The sequence below is a fragment of the Penicillium brevicompactum genome (genome assembly GCF_028827555.1).
Source record: "Penicillium brevicompactum strain IBT 35665 chromosome Unknown utg000003l_segment0_segment0, whole genome shotgun sequence".
Lineage (NCBI taxonomy): Eukaryota > Fungi > Ascomycota > Eurotiomycetes > Eurotiales > Aspergillaceae > Penicillium > Penicillium brevicompactum.
This window is the reverse complement of record NW_026623206.1, coordinates 3,679,862-3,706,798: the sequence shown is the minus strand read 5'-3', so window position 1 is coordinate 3,706,798 and position 26,937 is coordinate 3,679,862. Positions and strand designations below refer to the sequence as shown.

Below are 26,937 nucleotides of genomic sequence, written 5' to 3'. Positions count from 1 at the left end.
CGGTCAGGTGAACGGAGAAACTCCGAGCCAATCACAACACATTTCTACTTTCGTCTCACTGCTAGCTGGTCGGCAGTGATGGCCTTGGTGAGTTCTAAGTTCCTTCGATCGTGAGTTATTTGCTTCCAATCTTTTCAGTCTGAGACCATGTCCCCGTGGCGCACACCGAGACTCCCAATACCTAAAGCTGCGCCTTCGGTGACCTCCGCCCTCAACGACCACCAGCAAAGCCTACAACTGGAAGCCGACGGAAACGATCAGAGGAAACACAGTGGGGGCCCCAGGAATGACGACCGGTGCAAACCACCCATGCACGCGCATTGGTCAGACAAGTTGACATTGTCACTGCGGGAGCGATGGAAACTTTGCGGACCGGTGAGCCCGAAGCGGTGCGAGACAGATGAATATTATCGTGAGTGAACCCTGCAGCCGTGAAGGCTGAAACTGTTCGATTGAGCGCGTCAACCACGGTGACCATTGGGAAATCTGGTGATGACCCTGGCTCTGTGGGCGGGAGTTCATTTGCGCGGGACTGAGAAACTTGGGGGGCGTGGATTGGACATTTCACGCCTCGGACTGACTGTCCTTTTCATATGGAAAGACTGACTGTCGCCGATTGCCACCAGCAGGAACCGAATCACTTCTCCGGGACACACACCTTCGATATACCCCTTTCAGCTTGCGCCTCGGATCTGCCTCAACCTGCTCCTCTTAGTTTGAACGCTTTTATAACCATGCGCATTGACCTCATTGGTCAAGTGCACCCGAACCTTTCCAGTGTAGATGGCAACCGGCGAAACGGGCCATCTCCAGACGGCGAACGGGAGAACACATGAATACGCGGAGGCTACTGAACCAACGGATTGTGGGACAGCATCTTTGGCAGATCGGGTAGGTGTTGAGATAGTCGCCGTGCCGGAAAGAGCTAATCGGTACGGCAAGCACTGCATCGAGAAGCTGTCACAAGAGATGCCATGGTTGACAGCGACGCAGTTGGGAGACCAGGCCGTACCTCTCGGCGTCGAGTGATTCTGGGCAAAACGCTTTGCGTATGTTCCCTTTGGCCCTGGCCGAACGTTTTCGGGACTGTGGACGAAATGAGCGTATGTGGCGTTGAGTGTACTTCTGCAAATAAATCTACTCCGTACGAAAACCACAGTCTTACAGATTGACGCAAGTTTCCATCAAAAAAGTCAATTCACTGAAAGCGAACATCCTTGAGATAGTCGGTCAATCATATAGGGCTGGGCCAATTGCCGATCGACTTGTGCATCGCCATGACGAACAATGACAGCATAAAATTTCCACATGGAGGCTGGGGTCCACAAGTGTCAGGAGTCAAAAGAATAGCCAAGAATGTTCGACGTCGAGAATGCATGGACCAGGGGCTGTGTTTCAAATCCGGCGATCCCTTGAGGCCAAGAATTGTTACTAAAGCGCCGCATTAAGCAATTATGACCACCTATGACAACTGCTTGAATGCTCCTCTCGATTGTCACATTGTGATAGTCAACTCTCATGGCTCCACTCAATCGCTCACATTTTACTCACCAATCACTCGAATTTCGTTGCCTGATCAGCCTGTGTCTCACTTCTGCGATCGCGGGCTGTGCAGGAACCCGACCGCGCGTTATTCTGCATAACCGGTGCGGCGGAGACAAACATCCAATTCTTTTTCACCCGGACAGATGAAATGTCTTAAATCCGTACTCCGTACATATAGCTGAAGGTATTCATGCGAGACCCGGGGAATTTATTGTATACGCCACGGCCGGTCCAGTCGATCGAAATGGCCGGAAAAGGAATTTGTAATGCTCCGGACTCCGTGGCATTATGCAAGCTGTGACACCACGGAATGCTAGCCATCTTAGCCCTACAGCGAATGGCCATGTGAGAATCTGGTCTCACGGATTATGATTGGGTCCCGAGTGGGAAGCGATTGTGCCTGGAGAAGGAATGCTGGGGAGTTCCTGTCACATTTTTGAAACCGGCGATCATCTCCACTGCGGGAGGTCAGTCGTCACATAGTGGTGCGTACCTGCATGTGATGGATCCCTTCAGGGGAAATTCCAAGCAATGCAACAAGTTTGTGTTCACTAGGTGCATACAGCTGTGCTCAAGCAGGTTGGATTAATACAGGACAAGAGCGTCCTTGCGGGTGCCTGGAGCGGCCCAGGAGTTGAGCCACTGGTGCTTGCGTGGCGCCTGAGACAGAGGTTCAACACCATTGGTCAATGAGCATGCTAAGCATTCTACTAGCCACTAGGAGCGTCTCGATTGTCCACTCGCAACACTCCTAGTGGGTCCAAAACGTCATACGGAATTGGTATCAGGCTGCGAGTCACCCATGGTTGCCGATCGTGATCGATCCAATCATTATCTTCGATGTCCAAGTCTCGCCACGGCTTGCGTGCTTTCGTCCTTGTGTTTCCAGAAAAGATGATCTATTTTCGGTCGCCAAGTCTGCAATTGACATCTGACAGGGACCTGGGGGACATATATAGGGTAGAATCCCCTCCTGGACCCTGGGGGGTTATATCTCTGAGACTTATTGTTCTGATTCCATACTTAACTGAATTCTACCTATATCTTCAAGTCTCTTGTCTCAACGTTTACCTATCCACATAATGCCGTCCTCTTTGGCTTCTAGTGAACGCTCTGGCTCCGTCAAGTCGCAGCACAGTCCGAAAACCTCCTTGCAAAGCAAGGCCGACCCAAACATGGCTCTTTACGAGCAGGAACCCAGTATGGCAGCCTTTTCTCATGTTACCGGTGCCCAGATGGTCTGTGACAAACGTACTAATCTTTAACAGCTGCTGTCAATCTTCAACCTGGGTCTCGAGACATCTTTTCTCTTCGGAGCATGCAACATAAGGACCGAGAGGGCAGACTCATCAGTATGTTCCACACCTTCAAAGACCCTTCCTGCAACCGAATTCTAACTTTCTCTAGCTGATCCCGACCAATCCAACCCAACACGCAGCCGCTTGGAACGCCCATTAGACACCATTAGGTCCTTTGATGCTGCCATTGACGCTCACCGGAAACAACAACGAATGTGAAAAGCTCGGTGGAAAGGTCGCAACGGACACCGAAGACACTACGAAGGAACGTTTTTTTTATCATGTCTATCTAATTTGAGGACTGGGGAGTTATCGTGTATATCCTTTATCATTGGGCTTACGGAGTCAGTCGGAGGTTTCAATTTACATATCCTATTTTCTGAATTTTGTTCAAATTTCGAAATCAAGCTTGACATAAATCTATTGCACAAACCTGAATTTATTAAGAAGGTCCTGCGGTACAGAGTACGGAATTTTCTCCGGTGGCGTACGCAAATAGCTTTGCAGCATTGATATCAAAGCATGTCATCGCGGCCAGATGGGAGAGTCAAACATGAATCTTATGGGCTGCATTCATGGGGACAAGTTTCACGGCGCCCCAAGGTCTGCATCCCGAGGCAATGAATGGAGAACCGGATGGGTGCGGAGTTTTGATAAAATTGGCGCACAGGTACATAGACATTCAGATATCGGCCCTAGGGGTGCATGGTATTAGGTGGAAATACTATAGTAAGACACACCTGCAATGAAACCTTGGAAGGGAATATTGAAAGATTGTCAATGGTTCTTTTGCGAGATTTATTAGTATCTAGGCTTCGTCCAATGTACCAGACGATCACACCGTACTCGATTGGTGTTGAAGACTCGGAACGTACCGATTTATCGGATCAACCTGTAGATCCTTAGTTGACAGAAGAATCTAATTGTCTTTTTTCTAGACCCAAACGTGAGTCCGAAGCATTCCGAATTACTTTGGCCAAGAAGATTGGCCGGTCCTGAAAAGTCTCTACACCAAAATAAGTAGTATTAGCATTGAATTAGATCACAAGGAAAGTTCCAGGATCCAAGACTAAAGAATCAAGCCTTTTCATGCTCCACAAACCCCAAATAACGCAAGATAAAAATGCCACTGAGTAAATCATTTTCCGTTGATCGGCTTTAGGCCGTGCGGAGAAATCATCTCCGAGGCGTCGTCCACTCCATTTGTGCCCGCCAAATCAACCTCAAATCAACCTCAACTAAACCCCAACTGGACCCTAATGAAAGCTCTCTTTAGATGAGGATTTTACTGCTATGAATCTACGGGGTAGCACTAGTCCTCTGAGACTGGATAAGTCTTCCTCGTCCGCAATACCCAGGAAAAGACACGCATTGCCGCCCTAAAGAAAACGCCCCACCTCACCGCGTCAGCCTAGTGCTATTTTCAATTTTTTTCCCACTAACGACTCTCAGGACCAAACAGACATGATCAAAGTGACGGTTCTTGTCGGATGTCCATGTCTTCACGGGAAACATGGATTGGATTGTCTTATGTCGGCCAGTAAAAGTTCGTGGTACACAGTGGTTTGGGGGGATTTGATGGTGGTTCACTTTTGAGCACAAGACCCGTTAACAAGACAGATCGGACTTAGCGTGCAGAGGCTAAGATGCATTCAGTGGATGGAGTCAGCTCAATCCTCGCCGTGATTCGCTCGGGCTCCATGAACCGATCCTTTTTTATCGAAGCCCTAAGTTGTTGACGCGGTCCATCATCTCCGACATGGCAAAATTGACATCCGGGCGCCCAGTACGGAGTAGCTCGAACCTATTCTGCGACGGCCTCGTAGCGACCACGTCGGGGTGGATGCCAGCTGGGTCAGCTATACGCGTCCACTTGCATTTCAGGGGAGAAGGACAAATCGGGTTGTCTGGGCAGCTACTCAGGACTATTAATGGCAGCTGGACTTGAAGCCACCATGGATCCCTCCCGACTTTGTCTTGTCTCCTCTTCCAGCGGCGTACCAGGCAGACCATACACTCGTTTTTAAATTATTGAGTCTGTCATTTGGCCCTTTTGCCCATTCTTTTGATCTCTCCTCAATCAGAATATCCAACTCTATACACTCGCTATACCTTTGTGGCCCTTGAAAATCCACAAAGCCTTCACCATGAAGTTTTCTCTGGTGGCACTAGCAACCCTAGTCGGAGCTGCTGTTGCCGATTTAGACCCCATTGTCATCAAGGTATGGTCTCCATCCGTCTCCCGGGAGAACGGGATGCCTCGTACTAACGCCTTTTCACTAGGGATCCAAGTTTTTCTATTCTAGCAATGATACCCAATTGTAACTCTCCTTCAGCCGGTAGCCCGAAATGCGTCTGTTGACTCATACTGACCGAATACAACAGCTACATGCGTGGTGTCGCCTACCAGCGTAGGTCAAATGCTTCTGTGGATCAAGCAACTGTACTGATTCCTGATAGAAACTGCTGATGGTGATGACTACACCGACCCTCTGGCAGATGCCACTGCATGTGCCCGCGATGTTCCCATCATGAAGGAGTTGCGCACCAATGTCATCAGAACATACGCCATCAACGCATCTGCTGATCACTCGGCTTGCATGAAGTTGTTGTCTGAAGCCGGCATCTACTTGATCTCCGATCTTTCCGACCCCTCCCAATCCATTGACAGAAGCGACCCTTCTTGGGAGACCAGCCTGTACACTCGCTACACTAGTGTGATCGATGAGCTGTCTCAGTACAACAACACCATTGGTTTCTTCGCCGGAAACGAGGTTTCCAACACCGTTGCGACCTCCGATGCCAGTGCCTTCGTCAAGGCTGCTGTCCGCGACATGAAGAAGTACATCAAGCAGAAGGGATACCGCTCCATGGGTGTTGGATATGCCACGGCTGATGTATCAGCTATCCGTGAGAACATGGCTGACTACTTTGACTGCAACGAGTCTGACGAGACGATCGACTTCTGGGGATACAACATCTATTCCTGGTGTGGTAGCTCAAGCTACTCTGCGTCCGGATACAAAGATCGCACCGAGGAGTTCCACAACTACTCTGTCCCCGTCTTCTTCGCTGAGTACGGCTGCAACGATGTTACCCCTCGCAAGTTCACTGAGGTTCAGGCTCTGTATGGCGACACTATGGCTGAGGTCTGGTCCGGTGGCATCGTGTACATGTACTTCCAAGAGACCAACAACTATGGTAAGCAAAGCCGGTTTCATGTCGGAGAATCATCATCTGACCTCATCCCACAGGCCTTGTCTCTGTGGTTGACAGCACTAGTGTGAGCACCATGGCCGACTTCAAGTACTACTCCAGCGAGATCGCGAGCGTCAACCCAACCGGTACCAACAAGGCTTCCTACACGCCCACCAACACCGCCCTCCAAAGCTGTCCTACCGTTGGCACCAAATGGTCTGCCAAGGCTTCTCCTCTCCCTCCCAGTGCCGATATCGACCTTTGCGAATGCATGTACGATGCCTCCGGATGTGTTGCCTCTGACTCGCTGTCGAGCAGTAAGTACTCTAAGCTCTTCAGCACTGTTTGTGGTTACACCAGCTGCGACGGCCTCGACGCCAACGCCACCACTGGTGAATACGGTGCCTACAGCATGTGCACTACAAAGCAGAAGCTTGCTTTCGCTCTCAACAAGTATTATGTCGAGCAGGATCGCGCTGCCACTGCCTGCAACTTCGCCAGCTCTGCTACTACCAAGGCCACCACCGCGGCCTCTGGTACTTGCTCCGCGCAGATGAAGGAAGCTGGTACTGCTGGCACCGGCACTGTCACCACTGAAGCAACTGCCACCGCCGACTCTAGCTCCGGCTCTTCGGGCTCGACCTCGACCTCCTCCAGCGGTGCTGCTTCCGGTATTCACTCCAGCGCCTCATTTGGTTCTATCCAGATCGCTGCTTATGTGGCCACTGCACTCTTGGCGGGCGTCGGTATGATCGCACTTTGAACATTGTCTACCTTGAGTCTTTTCGGATACAAACTGGATTTTTCTTTTCCTACCTTGGAGTTTGCTTTCTCTCCTTTCTTCTATTCTCAGATGCAGATCGAGAGACCTATATACGGCGCATGAATATCATGGTTGTCTGTCGGAATCCGATTACATCATGAGCGCTTGGAAAGTGTGTTGTACATAGTATGAGGCTGATTTTCCTTGGCTCAATTTTATTATAGAATTTCAGAGCGTTTCCCCTGGATTAGTACCCTTCCCTTGGTGCACATTTCACTTGCGTTTCCATCCGAGAACCCATGTGCCTGACTTCTTCAAACATTTAACCACATACGAAATCACAGAACCAACATTCATGCCGCGACTATGGCCCTCTTGGTTAATATGGCCGAGGACTCGTCTAGCCTTTTCCAATCATGGGCGTCTCGACACGCCTGTCGGCTTAGCTGAACTGCCCGCCTGGTTCGCTGTCTCATCTCTTGTTCGTATTCTTCAATGGCGACACAGGCGGAGACTGAATGATAATAAATTCGTTCAATGGCTTCCATCAAACGGAAGGCGTCCAAGATGCCGTGATTGGCTGCTTCGCCACGATCTTCAACAATCAGAATGAAACTTCTCACACCAGGATTGATTCACTCACACATAGTCATAGCGTGGGCAGCGTCACCCGCTAACGTCACCCGACCGCCATGATTGTTCCAGTCGAGGCACTCCCAATCAGCGAGCTTGATCTCTGTTACTGCGGTTCCCTCGGGAATACGGTTCACTGCCTCTTGCAGAAACGGTGCGAATCCACGGGCTCGTTGCTTCATATTTGTCAAGCGGTCCTGGTCGGTTGGCGCTACCTTGTCATCATTTCCCTTCTCAGGCCAGGACATACAGATCTGGGCTCGATATCGTTCAGTGTTTGTGCTTGCTGTGCCGTTCACTTGTGGTGTTTCAAGCATGGAGAACCAAAAGAAAGCTCCCGTGCGTGGGTCGCAACCTTGAAATAGCAATGGATCCATATCCCTTAGGGGTTTTATCTGCTCCGGGGTTAGGTCCACCGCCACTCCCGTGAAGTTGATCCCCAGAGGCACATTATTGAAGGCGTCAGGTCGAAGAACCTGTCGAACCAAGGAACGGCTGCCCTCGATTCCAATCACCAGCTTTCCGACGACAACACTTCCGTCTTCGAATGAAAGCTGAGCTCGATCCTTGTGTTCGGGTAAATCGAGCCCTACCACGCGACATCCCCAATGCACATGTCCCTCTATCCCATGAAGCAATGCCCGGCGCATCTTCTCGCGATTTACGCGCCACCGACGATTTGGTGGGATTTTGAACTTTGGCTCCCCTGTCTCAAGATTTATAAAGAGGAAGTTCCCGTTGTCGTGTCGCGCTACTTCGGGGTCAACTTGAACAGCTTGGATGCGTGACAATGTGGCTTCGGGTAACATTTGAAACATGTATTCAAGGGCCCAATGCAGAGTTATGGCCCAGCCTTGGCCACGAGCTTCAGGGGTGGCATCACGTTCATAAATTTCGAAGGGTATGTTCTTTTGCTTCAATGCCTGGCCGAGTGTCAGGCCGACAATACCGGCGCCAACGATAAGAACAGGCTCCATGTTGTACACTTTAGAAGCATGATGGCGTCGGTGCCCCCCTTTTTGAGCGACGAGAAAACTCAACGCCTCTCAATCCAGGATATCTCCCTATCCGACTCGTATCCGCTGCCCGTCGCATAGATAAAGTGCGGGGTCGACACTAGCGACATGTCGGACCGTCGGCAAATTGATCGCGACGGCACTCGAATCACATCGCGGATCCACTAGCAACGTCCGCTCGTTCAAATAGAGGCATTTGAGACGATATCTGTGAGAAGTTACTAAGTTTGTGCGGTTCACGATGTCTCACGAAGCTCTCAATCCCATCCACCCCTCGGTGCTCCCCGAATTGGACCCCGTGTTCATTGAATTGTACAATGAACATGTCGCCAACACTCCAGGAGGCCCAATTGACCTTTCCATCTTGCGCACAAAATATTCCGTACTTTATTCGTACGGAACAGGACCGGCACCGGACTGTGCTCGAATCTTTGACTCAGAAGTGCAAGGCCACAATGGAGATATGATCCCTGTTCGTGTATATGAACCTGCCTCTCCTGGGCCATGGCCAGTACATATCGACTTCCATGGTGGAGGTGAGTTTTCTTCTTGGGAAAAGCAGATTTTCAGCTAAACGAAATTTCAGGATGGGGTCTTGGCGACCTTGACACGGAATCCCATATTTGCAAACACATCTGCGTGAAAGCCAACGTCTGCGTTATTGACGTAGATTACCGTCTTGTGCCCGAACACGCATTTCCGATCGGTATTCAAGATTCATTTGCTGCATTGCAGTACATCCATGCGCAGGGTACTGAGAAGTTCAACATTGACCCGACCCGAATCTCACTTGGAGGTGTGTCCGCAGGGGGGAACATCGCATTGGTATGTGCACACCTAGCAAGGGATGCCAAAATCCCACTCAAACTGGTAGCTGTGGGTACGCCTACAGTGGATGACATCTCGAAATACAAAAACGCATCTGAGGCGCCATGGCCTTCGATGCAAACCATGGAGCATGCACCTACTCTCAATTGGGCGCGTTTGAAATGGTTCGACAATCTGAAGTGGCAGAGCATTGCATTGGCTGGCTCCCAGCGTGATTCCCAGCTTGCTGCGGTCAGTTGGTTTGCGAACATTCTCAACGCACCAAATTTTGCAAATCTACCACGGACTGTGATCTACACTGCTGGATGCGATCCGTTGCGCGACGAGGGCGAGGCATATGCTAGAAAATTGATTTCTCATGGAAATGAAGTCATCCAAAAACAATTTTCGGGGGTCCCGCATCCTTTCATGCATATGGATAAAGGTGAGATATTTAATCTGTCTTTGAAGCATGCGGTTTAGTAACACTAATGCGTTCCCTAGACTTATGGCAAGCGAAGGAGTTCATTGATCTGACAGCTGATCATATTCGCGTAGGTTTGCGGGGATGAGTTATGGGTTTACATATGAATGTAGGGAGTGCTAGTCTTCGTCTCACCAAGAATATCTTCGATCGAGTCCAACCTTGGCACTCGGGCGTCCCGAGGTCGTTTATAAAGCTAACTCTTTCCCATGTGACCTGCTCGCAAACTGATGTGGAAACACAAACCTTGCAACTTGTAATCAACAATAATTCAACAATAACGAATTCAGTGATCACGGCTTAGCCAAGACTTCCTTTACTCGAGCAATCACAATTACTCGACGGTTAGTTGGAGAGGCAGCCAAAAAGACAGTTAAAAAGAGGTCCTGAAGGTGGTGATAGCTCTCTTCGATTGTCTTCTTGACCGCGCGTGAGCGCGGCATCCATGGATTCAGGCTTGTAACCACCCTGGATGGGTATCAACTTAAAATGTATATACACGGGGTTTACCTCCATGGATTGATTCTTATGGATCCAACATTGAAACCATCGAATCTTGGCAGTGCAGATCCGGTCACAGTCTGCCGTATAGACCATATAATCAAGCTTTGCTCGAGGTTTTTAACACGTAATAGATATTGAGAAGTGCCAGTAGTACCCATGACGTTCCGCTCAACGCGCAAATTGCTGTCAAACCGTGGCGATATAGTGGTTGATCGGACGTTCGAAATATCTGAGATCCTGAGATCCCTGATGCATTGGCAGCCATTATTATCATCCTGTGATTTAAATGAGACTAAATTCACTCGGATAAAAGGAGCTATCACTGACGCCATCGAAATGTTTCTTTCTTGGGGAGATTCACAATAAACTTGGAAGTGGGAGAGGGGGGGCTGTTTGCCATGTATAAATACGGCAGGTTTATATATTTCTACCTTTCCAACCACTTCAGACTACATGATCACATCATTATCAGTCTCGATTGCCCAACAACTCATATGCTCTTCTACCAATCCTTTTTTGCTTCCTCCTTTCTAGTTCAGTGATCTCGGAAATGCCGATCGTTGGGGGAGGTTTGCCGGCACCTGCCAACCACCACACATGTCTAGGTCATCAAACTCAAGAAGCTCGAAGAATCACTTACTGCATCACGGCAGCTTGCGCTTGGAAATGACAGGAGTGTTTATATCAACCTTGATCCTCTTTGGGATATACTCGACATACGGAACATTGGCACGGAGAGTCCTAACGACATGAATGACTCCTCGGTCTCAACATCTCGGTTTCTGGAGCTGAATATCCCCCCTGCAGTCACCCCAGCGCCAAGTTCGAGCAATCGCACGTTGAATATTGGGCAAAATTTGAATGAACCTTCTGTCATGGGTCGAACGGAATCAATTCGCTCGCCTATAGGTGCTTCTACGGAAGTTGATGATAGCCTTCTGATTTCCCCAACCCAATTTTTTGGCCTGGAGCCCTTCGAACTAAACAATTTTAATGAAATCTGGAATATATAGGCACATGCTTCGCTGCTGGGAGTTCTGCCAAGAATCGGGAGTCCCGGAGAATCTACCGGCGCCCTTGAGCTCACCCTCGGGCCTGCAATGAGACTGATATCATGAGATTCTGTTTGTTTTTTGCTGTGATCTTTGACCCGTTAGAAGTGCCACGGCGAGGAAATGCGACCGGTGGAGTATTTGATGTGGTAAAAAGGGGGCTCGGATTCCGTGAGGGGTGCCTACCCGACGCCGACGCAAGCTGACCCGAAACCGAATGTCAACAAAACCTGTTACTATATAATGGCAACCTATATCTAAACTGGGGCCTACGTTTCCCATGCCCCCGAGATTATCTCACTAGAAGAACAACCCCCATGGAGTCCAATCAACTGGTTTTGGTGACAGGCGGCAACGGGTTTATCGCCGCCCACTGCATTGCGAGCCTGCTGCGAGCTAACTATCACGTTCGGGCTACTGTGCGATCCAAAGAAAAGGCAGAGGCGACGCGTGAAGCACTTGCGTTTGCCAGAGTCGAAAATTTGGATCGATTGGAATTCGCAGTTGTGCCGGATCCGACCAACTTGAAGGCATTTTCTGCAACACTCGGCGGCTGTCATGCGATCTTGCATTTGGCTTCAGCCTTCAACTACAATGCTGCTCCGGGTGAATTTGAAGAGAAGTTGATGATCCCAGCTGTCAAGGGAACCCAGACTGTTTGCGAAGCTGCGAAACTCAACCCCAACGTCCGACGGGTTTTGATCATGTCCAGTTTTGCCAGCGTTTACGATGCCAGCCTCGGTCCTCAGCCAGGGGTGGCATACACGGAGAAGGACTGGTGTCCATTGACCTATGAAGACGGTGTGAATGCGACCGCAGTAGTGAGTGAACCTATCACAATCGCGCCCTCACTCAGTTTCTGATCAACCATAGCCAATTGCATATCGTGCCTCGAAGGTCGTTGCTGAGCGCGCTGCTTGGGACTATGTGCGGGACAACGACGTGAGATACAATTTGACCACACTCTGCCCTGGGATGGTTTTTGGCAGAATGATTCATCCAATTAAGTCTCTGGACCGACTGAACGCTAGCAACCAAATCGTGTGGCAAGTTCTCAGTGCTGGAAAGGATGGAGAAATTCCACCCACAAAGGCACCCGGTATGTATCGCTGTGTGATTAGATCAAATGATAACGCTAATGATGGGCAAGTTTGGATCGACGTCGAAGATCTAGCTGAGACAACCCTCCGAGCACTGACATCATCGGCTATTGGACACGAACGATTTTTGGTTACCCAGGGGTCTTATGATATGCAGGAGATTGCCGATACGATTCGCTCCAGACTTCCCGAGATCCAGCGTGTTCCGGTCGGGGAGCCAGGCAAGAGAATTGCTGCGACGCATTATTCTTGTGATTCCTCCAAGGTGCAGCAAGTGCTGGGTGTGACATTCCGTGCATTGGAAGATTCTATTATTCCATTAGCGGAACAGCTGTATGCCCTGGAGAAACAGTAATTCCATAATTTTATTATCGTCGCTGAACAAATCTCGATCTATATCGGAGTTATTCTGTCAATCTTGTAAAATCAGCAGCGACTCACCGCTGCCTTACGAATACAACGGTGCTAATGAAGTCCTGGAGAGAGTAAAAGCGACCGTTAACAGATCTAGAGGAATTGCCCGATCGCTTCCAAATTTCGCCAGATTTCGAGACCATGAGACTGGCTCAAAGGATGGCCGAGAATTGAGATAGAGAGAGCAATCCGAGATAAAGAGCAATAAATCGTGAGGCGTGCTCGAAATTCAAGGGAACCTTGGAGTCAGAGTCAAAAAGACATGCTTCGATTTCTATGTTCACAAAGAAAGGACAAAAGCTACATATAATCCCAATTATCAGGCTGTCCTATCAGCAATCAGCTTAGCTAGATGGTCTCTCATGTTGTAGCCACAGACTTCCTCGATCGTCAACTTTCCTGGGCGATCGGTAGATGAACTCCAGCCAATACGCTCATTCAGATTCTCACGAGCTCTGAAACTGGCTTCTTGAACCCGTGTAGCTCTTTCCCTGCGCAGTTTTTCGTAGATCCGAAGGCCCTCCACTGCACTGTAATTCTCACGGAAAGATGTGTTGAAAACAAGGCCGAGAGCCCCAGCATCTTCAAAGGCCATACAGGAGCCTTGGGATTGATCGGGCATCATAGGGTGCGCTGTGCGTAGGTCAGCGAGCGTGGTAGACTGGGGCGATGGGTTTCGAAGGCACTTACCTGCGTCTCCTAGAAGGCAAACCTTGCCTTTGACCCAGTATGGATATGGCTGGTGCTTGTATACTAAAAGAATATAAGCACATGGACCGCATGGGTTGGGCATTTATTCCAATCTCACATCTCCACATCTTGATATCCTCTGCATTGAGCATCAAGGTCTTCATCCTTGGATCCAGGTCTGGGAATGTGTCCACCAGTTGTTGAGGTGAAGCAGCGATGCTCCAACCATCGTCTCGGACATTGTTATGCGACGCTGGATAGAAGCAGTAACAGCTCACAACATCCCCATTGCTGCAAGGAGACATGACTATCTTGTTGATACCGAATCCACCCCAGAACTCGATAGCTTCGTTGGAAATGTAGTCGTCAAGTCCCAATGAGCGAAGCTTGTCGGATCCGATGATACACCTATAGCAGCAGGAGCTAGACATCTCGAACTCTGGGGTAATACCAATCATGTTCCGAGTGAGAGACTGCGTCCTGATTAGCGAGGAAAATGATCGGAAATCCAAGGATGATTGTCTACCCGAATCCCGTCTGCTGCCACAATGATATCTGCAGTACTCTCTTCGCCATTCTCAAACTTGATCGTTCCATTATCCGGGTCCACGTCGATCGCTTTGAAGTTGACCTTTAACTCGCATTTTGGCCCCGCTCCAGCTTCTTCGAAAGCAGACTTTAGCAACTGTTTGTGAATATCGATGCGATGAAAGTTGTTGTAGTCCTAGAATGAGTCAGGAGGAAAGAAAGTCAGATTACCAAAGGTCTGGCTTACAGTGCCAAACTTCGACTTGTAATCACCCAGTGGGTATGTGCTTTGCACTTCACCATTGGACCAGTTGTGCATGATGAGTTGTTTGAGGATGACCTTGCATCAAGTCAGAAATCTTTCAGTCCATTTTCACAAATTCCGTTTGTTCACAAACCGGCTTTGCTCCTTCAACGTCCACCCCCCATTCTTCTAAGAAACGAGAGCCATTCGACGCCGCACTCAGCGATGCACCGACCTCACCAGCGAAATCATATCTTTCATAGACTGTGACGGAGTGGCCTTGCCGACGCAAAGAGACTGCAGCTGCAAGACCACCAAGTCCAGCACCGATGATGGCGACTTGGAGAGGCGAATCGGTACGGGCGGGCATAGTTACTTGGAAGGGTTGACGATAGGCGATTACGCTTCTTCCTGACAAGCCCAGCGTCAACGTTGGAAGTCGACCTATATATTTTCACTTTTACAAGATTTCGACCACAGACAGATCCATTAACATGACGCCTCTATTTTTCCATCGGCTTCTCCTGTCCTCGTATCGCACGATAAGCGACGGAAACAGCTTTATCTATCCGACGGCTGCATTGCTTGGCTTCTCCGCAGTTAATCTTTGCCGCTTTGCACTTCTCCTTGGGAACCCTCCATTGCTGCTTCACGCTTATCATGCGCGGAAACAAGGTTTGGGCATTGTTGACATGCTCTTTCATGGATGAGATCTGATTTCGACTTCTTGATAAAGCCAACGTTATGTCAACGTGTACCCAGTGAGGTCCCTTTTTGCTTCATACCTTGGGCCGATTCTGCCGCATCCACCGAAATGACCGAGAAGATGAAGATGCCTGACAAGTCGTCATTGGAAGACTATGCACTGGGAAGCATTGCTGTGGATGATAAGAGACTGCTGCGAAAAGTCGACTGGCATCTACTGCCTATCATGTTCTTGACATACTTCCTGCAGATGATTGACAAAATCTCGATCAATGTACGTCACAGGACCTTTCAACGCCTGTGGTATTCTCTGAACCTAGCTGACAGCCTCCAGTATGCGAACGTGATGGGTCTTCAGGATGACTTGAATATGACCGGAAACGACTTTTCTTGGCTGGCAACTTCATTTTTCATTGCATATGCTGTGGCAGAGATCCCACAGGGCGCTCTTCTCCAGCGGTTCTCCGTGACCAAGGTACTGGGTGTGAATATCTTTTGCTGGGGAATCATCCTATGCTGTTCTTCAGCAGCGAAGAATTTCTCTCACATGCTCGCTCTGAGGATTCTGCTGGGTTTGATGGAAGCAGTGATAGGTAAGCCATACCTAAACGACCGGGAATGGAAAAAGTCGCGTTACTGAGGTATTCTACAGCGCCCGCTCTCACAATTTACACGAGTATGTGGTATACCCGCGCGGAGTCGACGCCACGCTATGGACTCTGGTACTGTGGACTAGGAGTGGGACAGATCGTCGGAGGGCTGATATCCTTCGGAGCCCAGCATGCGCCAGCCAGTATGTCTTTTGGAGGCTGGCGAATCATGTTTGTGGTCATTGGAGCAGTGAATGTCTTGGCCTCTATACTTGTGATATTCCTGCTTCCCGATAACCTCGAAAAAGCAGGATTTCTCACCGAAGCAGAAAAAGCACGGATTGCACAGCGGCTCAGCGACGATCAGTCTGGTGTCGGAACCAAAGTATTCAGATGGCGCTCCGTCCTCGAAGCGTTCGGTGATCTCCAGACATGGCTACTTGTTCTGTTGACCATTCTCATCACGATCCCAAGCGGTGTAATTACAACCTTCTCGGCGATTCTCATCAAAGGATTTGGATACAGCTCAAAGGAAAGTGCTTTGCTCAACATGCCTTCGGGAATCGTGAGTATCGTGGCAACAATGGTGTCAACCTTTGCCATTTCAAAGGGGTTTTCTCGCTGGCTAGCGATTGACCTACTATTACTTCCAACACTACTGGGGTCTTGTTTGATGTCTTTTCTTCCCTCTGATAATAAGGCGGGCTGTCTGGTTGGAATATACTTGGTGAACACGGTAGGCAACCCCATCCATTCGACAATGCAAGGCCACTGAACTCTAGAGACCGTTGCTCCGCTTGCGTTAATATATGCATGGACCGGTGCAAACTTCAAGGGCTACACCATGAAGGTAAAATGACTATTCCATGACAAGACAAGTGCCCTCGGCTAACTACCCCAGGTATCCGGCGCTGGTATTGTCTCTGCCGGGTTTAGTGTGGCCAACATCATTGGTCCTCAAACATTCCAGGCCAAAAATGCTCCACAGTAAGCCTTTTTCACAGGGACTGGGTCGGCGACTGAGAGTACATGACTGACTCGTACCATAGGTATCTTCCGGCAAAGATCACCATTGTAGCTGTGAACGCGGCCGCGGTCATAATTTCGACTGCGTTGAGGATTGTCTACGGAAGGCGCAACTCCGCAGCGGAAAGACTGGGAACACCAGCACGGAGCCTCCTCGAGGCGCGTCTGGCTCAGAAATCGCAGGTTCAGGATGTTCACGATGACGCGAATTTCCGCTATGTCTACTAAGCGCGATAATGTAAGCGATATGAGGAATTCATGCAGATTCAGTCACAATACGGAGTACGGAGGAGTAAAATGACGAACCCAGTCTGTAAGCACGGATTGCCGCCCAGAGGCAACCCTTGGAATAGCTTTACCAGAGAAGAGGCCCAGTGAAAAGTACAGAAGAAGCGAGAGTAGCGGTCCGCGGGTCAGATATACCGCACCTTGGACAGACGATCCCAGATTACGATAGTAAAAATGTATTATTCCCCAGGTTCACTCTGAGGAGCTTGAACAAGTACACCTTAACTTGGTTTCTGGGTTATCTTGGCCTACACTAAAGCAACCCTGATAGCCGACCAGTTGGCGTCGGCAGCAACCGCCTCGGACTATTTCCCCGCACTTCGATATCGCAGCCGAAGTATTGGCTGCGTCGGAAACGCCCGAAGAAAAGGATCCGTCGCTTCTTGCTTCCCCTACCTCTGCCATACTACAGTATGACCACCCGAGTCTGTGCCCACTGCTCCCGAATAGTGAGTATTTCGGTCGGAAGGGAAGAGCCTTGCTGATGATACTACCAGAAACAAAGATGCGACGGTGAAACACCATGTTCGCGCTGCAAGCGTATGTATGCGTTGCCGTTTGTGACATGTTGAGCTGCTAACCACCTAAGCACCTGCAGGTCTTGGTCATGTTTGCAAACCACGCGCGCCAGAAAAACAGCCCTCGCCGGGCGGACCGCATGCGCTGCGACGGCCGCGTGCATCGCGGTCCCGCGGCGGCTGTTTGCCATGCAAGACAAGGTATGTCGGTGGACGCTGTGGCCCCTTGCACTGCATGCTGATAAGCTTTCAGGAAAAAGAAGTGTGATGAATGCCATCCTCGCTGCAGTGACTGCCGTCGGCTGAATCTGTCCTGTCAGTGGCCTGTACATGCTGCTCAAACTGACAGCATTCGGTTGGAATTGGTTGAAACCCCTAGTCCTCCATCATCTCCGACGATTGCGGGGGATGACTATTCCACAGGCGATCACGATGCCGATCTGTCTACTCCCAGCCCCACAACCCCCTTAAACGACGAAGAATTTATTGCCACGCTATTTCCGCACCCTTTGCCTAGAATACGCCCAGTGAACCCACCATTGGGTCGGTGTTTTTTGAGTGCAAATTCCCACTTACAGACGGAAGAAGATAAATCTCTGTTCAATCATTATGTCCATGTTGTTTCTAGGGCGCTTTGCCGCTCTGGCGATACAGAGCGGAATCCGTTTCTCATCACACTTTTGCCCCTGGCAGCACAGTCCGCTGCCGTAACGAGTGTTATCTTGAGTTTGAGTGGCTGCCATTGGAAAAGGGTCTACCCTGACATTTGGGGGCGTGCCTTGAAACGACAGGGTCAAGGTATTGCCATCCTCCCTGCTTATCGCGCGACGCTACTAATTATGACTAGCAATCACTCAGGTGAACGAGCTACTCGGGAGCTCAGATACCCGATCTGTCTTTGAGGCATGTGTCACGGTTCTTCTGCTTTGTTTGACTGAGCTGTTCGATGGTACATCTCGGGTTTGGAAATGGCACTTGAAAGCAGCTAGTGCAATCTTGAAGTCACGCACCCTCTCAGCTATTGCCTCCGATGAGTGGGGGTTCTGCATTAGTCTGTTCCACTATCTCGACTCCATGTCGACTATCTCGCGTTGCAAAGCGCCTTTATTACAAACCGGCGATAGTAGCATTGAATTGCTACCACCACTTCGCCGGAACAGTTCGCCTGACCTCGGCCATGGCGTTTCAACAGATGCTGTATATGGAATCACACCCGCTCTCTTGGATCTATTGGGGATGGTGAATGTATTAGCCAATCACCGCAGCCGACGAGTTGACGAGCTGTCTGAAATTGGCTTCCGGGCGACAGCGAGGCATATTGAAGATCAAATTGATGAATGGAGGACGACCTATGATCAGGATACTATTTCCTCAGATACCCCGTCCGATGCCGATCATGCCGCGACTGCTTTCGAATGGGCCATTCGACTTCGGCTCCATCAAATCGTCGAGGGATACGATGTCACGCACGAATTTGTCGCGCGCTCGGTTACAAACATCCTCGACAGTGTCCAGGGAGTACCCTACGCAAGCAGACTCGAGGGTTGTCTTCTTTTCCCTCTGGTGATCGCAGGGTCAAGTAGTATCGTTATCGAACGACGAATGGTAGTCAAAGAGCGATTGATGGTTATGGAGAGCACCCTCGGTTTTGGTCACATCCACCATGCACGTCAATTGCTGGAAAATGTGTGGGAAGGGGGTACGGACAATACTAACTTGAATTGGGCTGCATTGCGGTATAGCCGGTTTCCCGGTGTTGTATTCATTTAGGATCGGTGATTGGTCAATCCCTCCAGGGCTGCTCTGCTCTTGAACCTGTCACGCGATCTAAATGAGCAAAGTTCCTCTCCAAATGATTCATGTAAAACAATACTTCTTCTCTTCTACCGCCGGGTTTGATTTCGATCTGACAAAGCTAAGCCATTGGCGCAGATGTGTGGTTCATTCGGCAACATTGAGCTAGCAATTGTTTCAACCCGTTCTGATGACGCTTTACTCTTTGCGATGCACTTACACTTTGTCCAGAATTTCCCTCTTGTAGTTTTTTGTGAGTCCAAAGATTCATCAAAAAAAAAAAAAAAAACACCAGTGCATATTGTAGAGTTGGCGACCGTAAGAACGCCGGACAGCCACACATGCACAGTGTTCGCTGCAGGGAAAGTGGGGAACGGGATACCTCCAGTGACTGGTCCCCCTCGCACTCGACCGTCGGAGTCCCGCAGCTTCTCCGGTGTGGTCAGAGTAATCTCGATAGATCCACTCCTTGGGGGAACCAGCAATACATGGATTACATCCAAATGCAACGCTCGGCTTGGGACAGTAAGCTCCTTATCCCAGAAATCTCTTTGGCCCGGAGAAGGGATATAAATGAGAAGCCCGGAGATTGAACCCAATTAGTCTCTAACGCCGCCCCCTGGAGGGGCCAAATAGCCGAAGTGGCGTATGCAAATTAGACCGAACGTGCACTGAATGAGGGCCGTTCGAGGAAGCTTATCTGAATCAAGCTTCGGGTCCTCCGACATGAAAGCATTGGCTTCCAAGTTTGGGACCACGACTCGGCCTTCCAATTCCATGTGGACCAGTGGACATTCCATGTAGCTTCTGCCTGTTTGTACTCAAATCCACCAATCAACTCTGATCAACACACGAAAATGGTGTATCTTCGCTATCGGACTCCTGGGGTGACCAAAGGATCAGACCCACGCTAATTTAATATACTTTGCGTGGACGACGGCCCACTCGGCAAATATCGTCCAGTGAGCGGCCGTTACATGTACAGTTCTTGTTAGCTCAGTACCAAGACATTCGGTAGACGCCTCTATTGCTTGTTTTGACTTGGCAGCCATGGCGCGAAGTAGTTTCCAGTGGCAAAGGAACCACAGTTTTACTGTACGAAACAGCGAGCAGTGTAAAGAGATACACATATTCGGGGCGCATCACACCACTCAGCCACCTGGGCAAAGTCCTTGAGATCCAGTATGAGGTCCTCGGAGGCCGCCGGGGTCTATGGTGACATCCAGTAAAGTGTCACGAGCGTAGTTTGATAGGGCGTGGGTTAATTGGGGAGTCTATCTATTCGCGGACAGAACCATCATTCCTATTCTTTTTCCCCACACTGTCTCACTCCGTCCGAAATACAAGTATGATAGGATTTATCCACTGATTCACTTTTGCTTTCCGTTGTATCTTTAGCTCTCCTCCTGCCGACCCAGCATCTGCGATCATGTCTATGCTCCCGGGGCCCATGGCCGTGACCGCGCCAACGGAGCAAGTTCGTGAGACCGTTTCATCCCCCGAGGATATCGACAAAATGGTCCAAGCCAAGACTCACCCTGGTGTACTGCAACGCCAGTGGGGGTTGGAAGCCCGCCTAGACCCCAATGTCACCTTTGAGGAATTCACATACTGGGCCAAGATCGAGCGCGAATTGGAAGATGAGGAATATCGCCGGTTCCGGGCGGTGGAATCAAGTGGTATTCTGGGACATATCAAGGGATACTTCGGCAAGAATGCCTATGAGGATGATAAGGTCATCAACTCGCGGAACTTGCAGAGTCAGGAAGAGACATCTAAGTGGAGCGAAAAGCAGTTGACGGTGGCTACCAACAAGGATGAGAACGGCATCAATTCAATTCCCCCGTCCGACACCCATGATCTGGATGCCGAATGGCGCACCGCAGCCCGAGCCCTGAAGAACGCCAGTTGGGGTGCTGTTTTCTACCTCATCACCACAGACATCCTCGGCTGGAGTCAAACTCCGTACGTGTTTTCTAACACGGGCTACGGACTCGGAGTAGGCATCTTCGTGCTCATGGGCCTCGCTGCATTTGCTTCGGGAATGATGATCTGGCGAACTTTCCTTGCCCTTGATTCTTCGCGATTCCCTGTGATGAGCTTCGGTGACCCTTTCTTCCGTCTCTATGGTCCCAGAATGAGGCATTTCATCAACTTCATGCAATCCTTGCAGATGTTCTTGTCGGTTGCTGTTGTGCTGCTGGGTAACACTGGTATTATCGCTCAGCTTGCGGGAAGTGCCAACCTATGCTTCGTGGTTTGCGGTATCATCTCACTTGTCGTTGGCATGGCTAGCGGCTATATGCGATCTCTGAAACATCTTGGCTGGTTTTGTAATTTCTCAGTGTGGATCAATATTGTCACCTTCGTCATTATGTGAGTCTTTCACCCAAAAGACCCAATACTGAGACATGCTGACTCGCTTCGATAGTTGCGTCGCTGCGGCTAAACACGGCCCCGATCCTGCTGCTGCTGTCCAGAATGGAGTTCTCAACAAAGCATGGGCTACCGTTGCTACAATGGCACCGGTGAAAACGTTTGTCAACACCCCACCTGCCGAGTATCAGCCGACCGACACAAACCTTTTCGCCGCTCAATTCAACGGTATTAACAGCATGGTTTGTGAGTTGGAACGTTTCATGTCTATTGCCCGGTCCAAGATACTGACTACCCTCACAAGATGCTTACTCGGGTGCGGTCATGTTTGTCGCTTTCCTATCTGAGATGCGACGCCCTATGGACTTTTGGAAAGGACTCCTCATGGGTCAGACCTTCATCACTGTGGTCTACGTTTTCTTTGGTGCTTTCGTAAGATTGGCCAACATCCCTTGTCTGCTGAAACAAACTGACGGTTTCTAGATTTATAACTACTACGGTCAATATGCTTATTCCAACGTCAACCAGTCTGTCTACCCCCTGAATCTTCAGGTTGTTGGCAATGTGTTGTCCCTAATTACCGGATGGCTCGCTGTCTGTAAGTTTGCTCACCCGCTAGATCTTGACTGTGGTTTCAACTAACTGATCTATCTAGTCTTATATTTTAATGTTGGCATGAAGACCGTTTATCTTGAGGTTGGCCAAGAAATCTTCAACTTGCCACCAATTGCATCCAGGAAAGGAAAGTATATCTGGTGGGCTCTGGGACCTATGTATTGGATCATTGCCTTTGTCGTCTCCATGTCGATTCCACAGTTCAGCGCGTTCACAAATTTCGTGGGCGGACTGTTCAGTCTCAACTTCACCTACTCGCTCTCAGGGGTTATGTATCTGGCATATAAGATTCAAGATGGTGCCAGGCTTCCTGGAGAGGGCTTTGATCCTGCTACTGGCGAGACCGTCCGGCTCGACGGTGGAATCAAGCGATGGGTTCGTGGGTTTGTCAAAACCTGGTACCTGAGTATCCCCGTCCTCATTTACACTGGCTGTGGTCTTGCAACATCTGGTATGGGTACTTGGGCTGCGGTTTCTGCTTTGGAATCGGCCTTTGGTCCTGGTGGCTCCGTCGTCACATCTTGGACTTGTGTCAACCCCTACTACAACCCTTAGATACTTCCCCATTTTGTCTTCGTTCATATCGTCTATACATCTAGCCTTGTGAAGAAATTTAAATCATCGGATCCCTGTATTCACATTAATAATCACGAAAATTACGTGCAGAGTTGCTAGAGTTGACCCTGCTGGAATGAATAACTAAAACAGAGACAAGGAGAAACGGAGGGACAGAGGTTTCAGAACCTGGATCTGTGGAGACTGAGGGGAGATGAATCCCCAGCCACCTGGCACCTCCAGAGCTTCTAATATGGCGAGCTGAAACGATGTGATGCCGTAGCGGGAAATTCTTTACCCGGTACTGCTGGGTCGTCGACACTTGGAAGCAGTGATGATTCAGAGTTCGCCTCACAACCAATCGAAGACTTCCATGTCCTTCAACAAGTATTTTCCATACTGCTCGCCTCGAGGAAAACCTTGGAATTTGATGCACAAGCCTCCGAGGTGATTGCAAGGTGGTCACATACAGGGGGTTCCGCTCTGCAGAGATTACCTACCGCCAACGCGTCAGGTCCACGATGCTCAGCCAACCCTGCTCAATCAATACATCAGGTTGTCTAGTCTCAATCTGAGGCTTCTTAGCTTCCAACTCAACTTGCTAAAAAAAAAGCTTACTTTGGGGGAATTTCCTATGAAAATAAAAAGAGTATGGTTCGTCAACCTGACCCATGGCCCGGTGACTTAGACCACATTTTTGTATTATAATGAACATGAATATACGGCTAACTCACCAATGATGAGAGGGGTCTTGGCTGCTTTCATGCCATGTCATATGCCGTTGCACCCGAATCGAGTTCAATGGTATCTCATCTTCGGATCCATCGTCGGCATGAGAGACCGAAAGTTGAACTTTGGTGCTAGAGAGAATCTCATTACCTGGTCTCAAAGCTGAAGTGCCGATCCCATATCCCTCGGAAATCTTTGAGTCCGCACCCCTTGTATCTCTTGTTTCAGCACTGCTTCCAAACTTGGAAGAAACGATCTTGAATATAGGCCGGAGGGTCGGCATGCATGCTGAAATGATGCCAGAAGAGGTCTCGACGGTACACCATGTGCAAGCGTTACCCAGTGTCCAAGGAACATCCTTGGGGTCGAATTGGAAGAGCGTGGTAAAGCGATAGATACTGGTGAAGATAACACTATTCAAAGATCACCATTAGTTTGATTGTTTCACAAGTGAGGGGGACGGCGGATCGCACAAGCTTCCTAGAAGGAACATTCCAATGACCGACAGTCGATGCACAAGATTCGCATGCAGACCCCACACTGCACGTACAGGCAACGACAAAATCGCGATATCAGTGACGATGTTCGGTACTGCATTGCCGATGAAGGAGCCCTTGAGGTTAATGCAGGTACCAGGAACTGTGGGGTTCCACGCTCGGGGAACGGGCGTGCATTGAAACACGCTAACACAAATGATGGAGATGGCCCAGGATATAGATATCACCCCCAAGATGATGGATGCCAGACGGAATCCCTTGGTCGGAAATATGCGGGCATACATGAGCAAGATCGAAATCTTCGTCCACGCGACCGCTGTGACATATATGCATTCAAAGGCTATGAGCAACTGTTCATCTGTCAGCAAATTTTGCACTGTCTGTTTCCAGTTATTCTGGTCTTGCGATCCTGTTTCTTACCTTCCCGATCATCATAACCTTCTGTACTGGGAGCAGGGCAGCGTGGATACCCATACCAAAATAAATCACTATTGACTATCAGACTGTTGCGTCACAAGCTCGGAGCCAGATTCAATTACATGCAAGCATCAGTCCAGTGAGTACGAAAAGAAGGAGCTATATCCCATCGTCAGTTGTGCGTTTTGCCTCGTGGGATTCTCACGTACCAACGCTACCACAAGGATATAGTCGTCGACCCCAGGTCTTAGGCCCTTTTTCCACCGCGCAAGGAACCTGAGAGCTGTGAAAACAACCGCCAAGACCGCCATGGCAATTGTTGTAGCCCGGAAAGTCCGTTGATTGCTCTCATGATCCCCCAACGAAGACATAATGCTCTGTAACACAGTGAAGAATGGGCTCACGGCATTTCTTGAATCCGTTTTCACAAATTTTCGCTTCCAGTAAAGGAGGTTCAAATTCCGCCGGGAATGGCCCCCAAAATGAACGACAAAAGAATATCTGCTTTGGTCGGCTCCAGCCGGCCGATCGTCCGGTCTTCTGAGATTGGGCTCCATATTAATCTTCCCCGAGCAAATCAACGTGCAAAGTACTTCAGGATTTGACAATAGGATTGTCCGTGATTCACCCAGTCCCCACCCCCAGTGCCATTTTGGTGACTTGACACATCCTGTGTGGATCCCGGGATTAGGCTTTAGCCTCAAAACGCTGCGCAGGATGCACTAGGTCGACCGCTACTGGATCACCAAGCCTCTAGCGTTGAATTTGGCTTCTTTCATGGTCATTGCTAAAATCACAACGGCTCGCCACTCGACGGGTGTCACTTGAGCTCCACACTTTCTCCGTGGCGAAACAAGCCTCTGACAGCCACCGCAATAGTAAATAAAAAACGGCAGGGAATCGACCCAATATGCACTAAATGATCATCCCACGTGGATTCTGAGATCGATGTTCCGGACAAAGTCCGCGTAAAACACTCGATACTTGTAGCGCGGCACTGCTTGGACTCGTGTTGTCTTTCCGCCACCAGGTTCCCCCTTTAGCTTCACCCAACCCACGCCCCTGACATACCTCCCTCCGAAATCCAAAATGTCCGCATCCGACAAGCCAGTTTTTGTTTTCGTGCCTGGTGCATGGCACACAGCCGACACATTCGATGTCGTCCGACAACTGATGCTCAGCCGCGGGCTGGCGAGTGAGGCGATCGCTTTGCCTTCCGTTGGCGGACCTCTTGAAAAGGGTCTGCATGCAGACATCGAATACTCCAAAGAGATTCTCCGAGAGATGGCCGACGCCGGGCGCCATATCGTGGTTGTGAACCATTCATACGGTGGAATGGTCGGATCGGGCGCTGTGGAGGGACTTGGATTCAAACAGCGTGCCGAGGCCGGTCTGCCTGGCGGTGTTATCATGGTAGTTTGGATGGCGGCTTTTGTGACTCCTAAAGGTCAGACTGTGTTGGATCAATTGGGTGGAGACTGGCTCCCATGGATGATAATTAAGGTTCGTGCCGTTTCACCTTATTCTCCACACGTGGTGGCATCAACTGACATGCCTTTCATTAGAACCCCGATGACGGATATTGCTGGTCCTCCAGCGCCGAGAAGATATTCTACCACGACATGTCACCAGAAGCGCAGCAAGAGGCAATTGCCAAGCTTCGACCACAGCCGCAGAAGTCATTCAATGAGCCTGCTGTGCACGAGCCGTGGCACGAGATGCCCAGCATGTTCTTGTTCTGCGATCAAGATCAGGCTCTTCCATTGGTGGTTCAGGAGAACATTGCCAAGAACCTGGTGAACCCAGTGACTTACCACGTCGATGGATCTCATTCTGCCTTCTTGAGCGTCCCAGAGCAGGTCATCGATGGCTTGGAGCTTGCTTTGAAAGAGGGTCAACAGCAAAGCGGTATTCTTGTGAATTAGACTGGGCTCTCTATTATAGAAATTTAGCAAATTTTATCAGCCCTGCAGGCTTTCCAAACCACATCGGACAACTGATACATCTGCCTGAATATGTCACAGGCACAGGGGGAAATTTCCATCGGGGTTTCCACTGAATGTAGGAGACCAAGGAAGCAATGTAAGCAAAGCAAACCAACCTTGGAAACCTTCCTCATTGGTAGTCACACCTCCGTATACTGCGCGAGCCCAACTCAGGTTAAATCGACTTCAACTAATGAGCTCTGATCCTGAGAGAACAGCCAACTTCGGAAACTTTGAAGACCGCTTGGTTGTATTATAAGTAGACTACCACTTGCCTTGGTTGTACTGGGTAGGCGGGTTGTACACAGTCATTCTTGGGCCGGAATTGTAATAGTTCGAGCCATCGGAGTTCAACTAGTCATATGAGCCGTTTCTGGGAAGCGTACACAGTTCAGCTTATTACACGAAATGTAGACTTGCCCGAAGGCATGTATTTGACTCACTGATTGGAGTATGGGTAGCAATTTGTGTCGGCTACTTTGTCGCCGTAATCTCTGGAACAGAAGTGATTGCGCTTTCAATTGCCAAATGAGCCTATTGGATATTTGTCTTGTGCATAGGGCCCT

General features: G+C 49.6%; 13 protein-coding genes across 13 annotated transcripts; 10 read left to right on the top strand and 3 right to left on the bottom strand.

The window, feature by feature from the left end:
- Positions 1–78: 78 nt before the first annotated feature.
- N7506_005287 (uncharacterized protein) lies at positions 79–420 on the top strand (the record flags this gene model as incomplete). The annotated part of the gene is made up of 2 exons (XM_056954581.1): positions 79–87; positions 139–420. The coding sequence occupies 2 exons, from the start codon at positions 79–81 to the stop codon at positions 418–420; spliced, it is 291 nt and encodes a 96-aa protein (XP_056813470.1).
- A 363-nt stretch (positions 421–783) lies between these two features.
- Positions 784–1,029, top strand: N7506_005286 (uncharacterized protein; the record flags this gene model as incomplete). The annotated part of the gene is made up of 1 exon (XM_056954580.1): positions 784–1,029. One exon carries the CDS (start codon positions 784–786, stop codon positions 1,027–1,029), a length of 246 nt encoding a protein of 81 aa, XP_056813469.1.
- Positions 1,030–2,627: 1,598 nt separating this feature from the next.
- On the top strand, positions 2,628–3,062 carry N7506_005285 (DUF2406 domain-containing protein; the record flags this gene model as incomplete). The annotated part of the gene is made up of 3 exons (XM_056954579.1): positions 2,628–2,745; positions 2,814–2,897; positions 2,953–3,062. The coding sequence occupies 3 exons, from the start codon at positions 2,628–2,630 to the stop codon at positions 3,060–3,062; spliced, it is 312 nt and encodes a 103-aa protein (XP_056813468.1).
- A 1,928-nt stretch (positions 3,063–4,990) lies between these two features.
- On the top strand, positions 4,991–6,804 carry N7506_005284 (glycoside hydrolase family 72 protein; the record flags this gene model as incomplete). Its single annotated transcript, XM_056954578.1, has 5 exons — positions 4,991–5,065; positions 5,127–5,164; positions 5,229–5,254; positions 5,304–6,044; positions 6,098–6,804. The coding sequence occupies 5 exons, from the start codon at positions 4,991–4,993 to the stop codon at positions 6,802–6,804; spliced, it is 1,587 nt and encodes a 528-aa protein (XP_056813467.1).
- A 353-nt stretch (positions 6,805–7,157) lies between these two features.
- Positions 7,158–8,414, bottom strand: N7506_005283 (FAD-dependent oxidoreductase; the record flags this gene model as incomplete). The annotated part of the gene is made up of 2 exons (XM_056954577.1): positions 7,158–7,399; positions 7,448–8,414. The coding sequence occupies 2 exons, from the start codon at positions 8,412–8,414 to the stop codon at positions 7,158–7,160; spliced, it is 1,209 nt and encodes a 402-aa protein (XP_056813466.1).
- Positions 8,415–8,694: 280 nt separating this feature from the next.
- Positions 8,695–9,832, top strand: N7506_005282 (alpha/beta hydrolase; the record flags this gene model as incomplete). The annotated part of the gene is made up of 3 exons (XM_056954576.1): positions 8,695–8,989; positions 9,040–9,705; positions 9,765–9,832. The coding sequence occupies 3 exons, from the start codon at positions 8,695–8,697 to the stop codon at positions 9,830–9,832; spliced, it is 1,029 nt and encodes a 342-aa protein (XP_056813465.1).
- A 1,785-nt stretch (positions 9,833–11,617) lies between these two features.
- On the top strand, positions 11,618–12,755 carry N7506_005281 (uncharacterized protein; the record flags this gene model as incomplete). Its single annotated transcript, XM_056954575.1, has 2 exons — positions 11,618–12,121; positions 12,174–12,755. The coding sequence occupies 2 exons, from the start codon at positions 11,618–11,620 to the stop codon at positions 12,753–12,755; spliced, it is 1,086 nt and encodes a 361-aa protein (XP_056813464.1).
- A 378-nt stretch (positions 12,756–13,133) lies between these two features.
- Positions 13,134–14,646, bottom strand: N7506_005280 (uncharacterized protein; the record flags this gene model as incomplete). The annotated part of the gene is made up of 5 exons (XM_056954574.1): positions 13,134–13,567; positions 13,623–13,977; positions 14,031–14,228; positions 14,280–14,372; positions 14,431–14,646. The coding sequence occupies 5 exons, from the start codon at positions 14,644–14,646 to the stop codon at positions 13,134–13,136; spliced, it is 1,296 nt and encodes a 431-aa protein (XP_056813463.1).
- Positions 14,647–15,090: 444 nt separating this feature from the next.
- N7506_005279 (uncharacterized protein) lies at positions 15,091–16,825 on the top strand (the record flags this gene model as incomplete). Its single annotated transcript, XM_056954573.1, has 5 exons — positions 15,091–15,255; positions 15,316–15,574; positions 15,634–16,307; positions 16,356–16,421; positions 16,637–16,825. 5 exons carry the CDS (start codon positions 15,091–15,093, stop codon positions 16,823–16,825), a joined length of 1,353 nt encoding a protein of 450 aa, XP_056813462.1.
- Positions 16,826–17,408: 583 nt separating this feature from the next.
- Positions 17,409–19,173, top strand: N7506_005278 (fungal specific transcription factor domain-containing protein; the record flags this gene model as incomplete). The annotated part of the gene is made up of 4 exons (XM_056954572.1): positions 17,409–17,425; positions 17,517–17,604; positions 17,664–18,201; positions 18,251–19,173. The coding sequence occupies 4 exons, from the start codon at positions 17,409–17,411 to the stop codon at positions 19,171–19,173; spliced, it is 1,566 nt and encodes a 521-aa protein (XP_056813461.1).
- A 1,453-nt stretch (positions 19,174–20,626) lies between these two features.
- On the top strand, positions 20,627–22,743 carry N7506_005277 (putative amino acid transporter; the record flags this gene model as incomplete). The annotated part of the gene is made up of 5 exons (XM_056954571.1): positions 20,627–21,573; positions 21,629–21,819; positions 21,878–22,005; positions 22,057–22,171; positions 22,229–22,743. The coding sequence occupies 5 exons, from the start codon at positions 20,627–20,629 to the stop codon at positions 22,741–22,743; spliced, it is 1,896 nt and encodes a 631-aa protein (XP_056813460.1).
- A 730-nt stretch (positions 22,744–23,473) lies between these two features.
- N7506_005276 (uncharacterized protein) lies at positions 23,474–24,757 on the bottom strand (the record flags this gene model as incomplete). Its single annotated transcript, XM_056954570.1, has 5 exons — positions 23,474–23,885; positions 23,946–24,319; positions 24,390–24,457; positions 24,509–24,545; positions 24,596–24,757. 5 exons carry the CDS (start codon positions 24,755–24,757, stop codon positions 23,474–23,476), a joined length of 1,053 nt encoding a protein of 350 aa, XP_056813459.1.
- A 718-nt stretch (positions 24,758–25,475) lies between these two features.
- Positions 25,476–26,311, top strand: N7506_005275 (alpha/beta hydrolase; the record flags this gene model as incomplete). The annotated part of the gene is made up of 2 exons (XM_056954569.1): positions 25,476–25,889; positions 25,952–26,311. The coding sequence occupies 2 exons, from the start codon at positions 25,476–25,478 to the stop codon at positions 26,309–26,311; spliced, it is 774 nt and encodes a 257-aa protein (XP_056813458.1).
- Between the last annotated feature and the right edge of the window lie 626 nt (positions 26,312–26,937).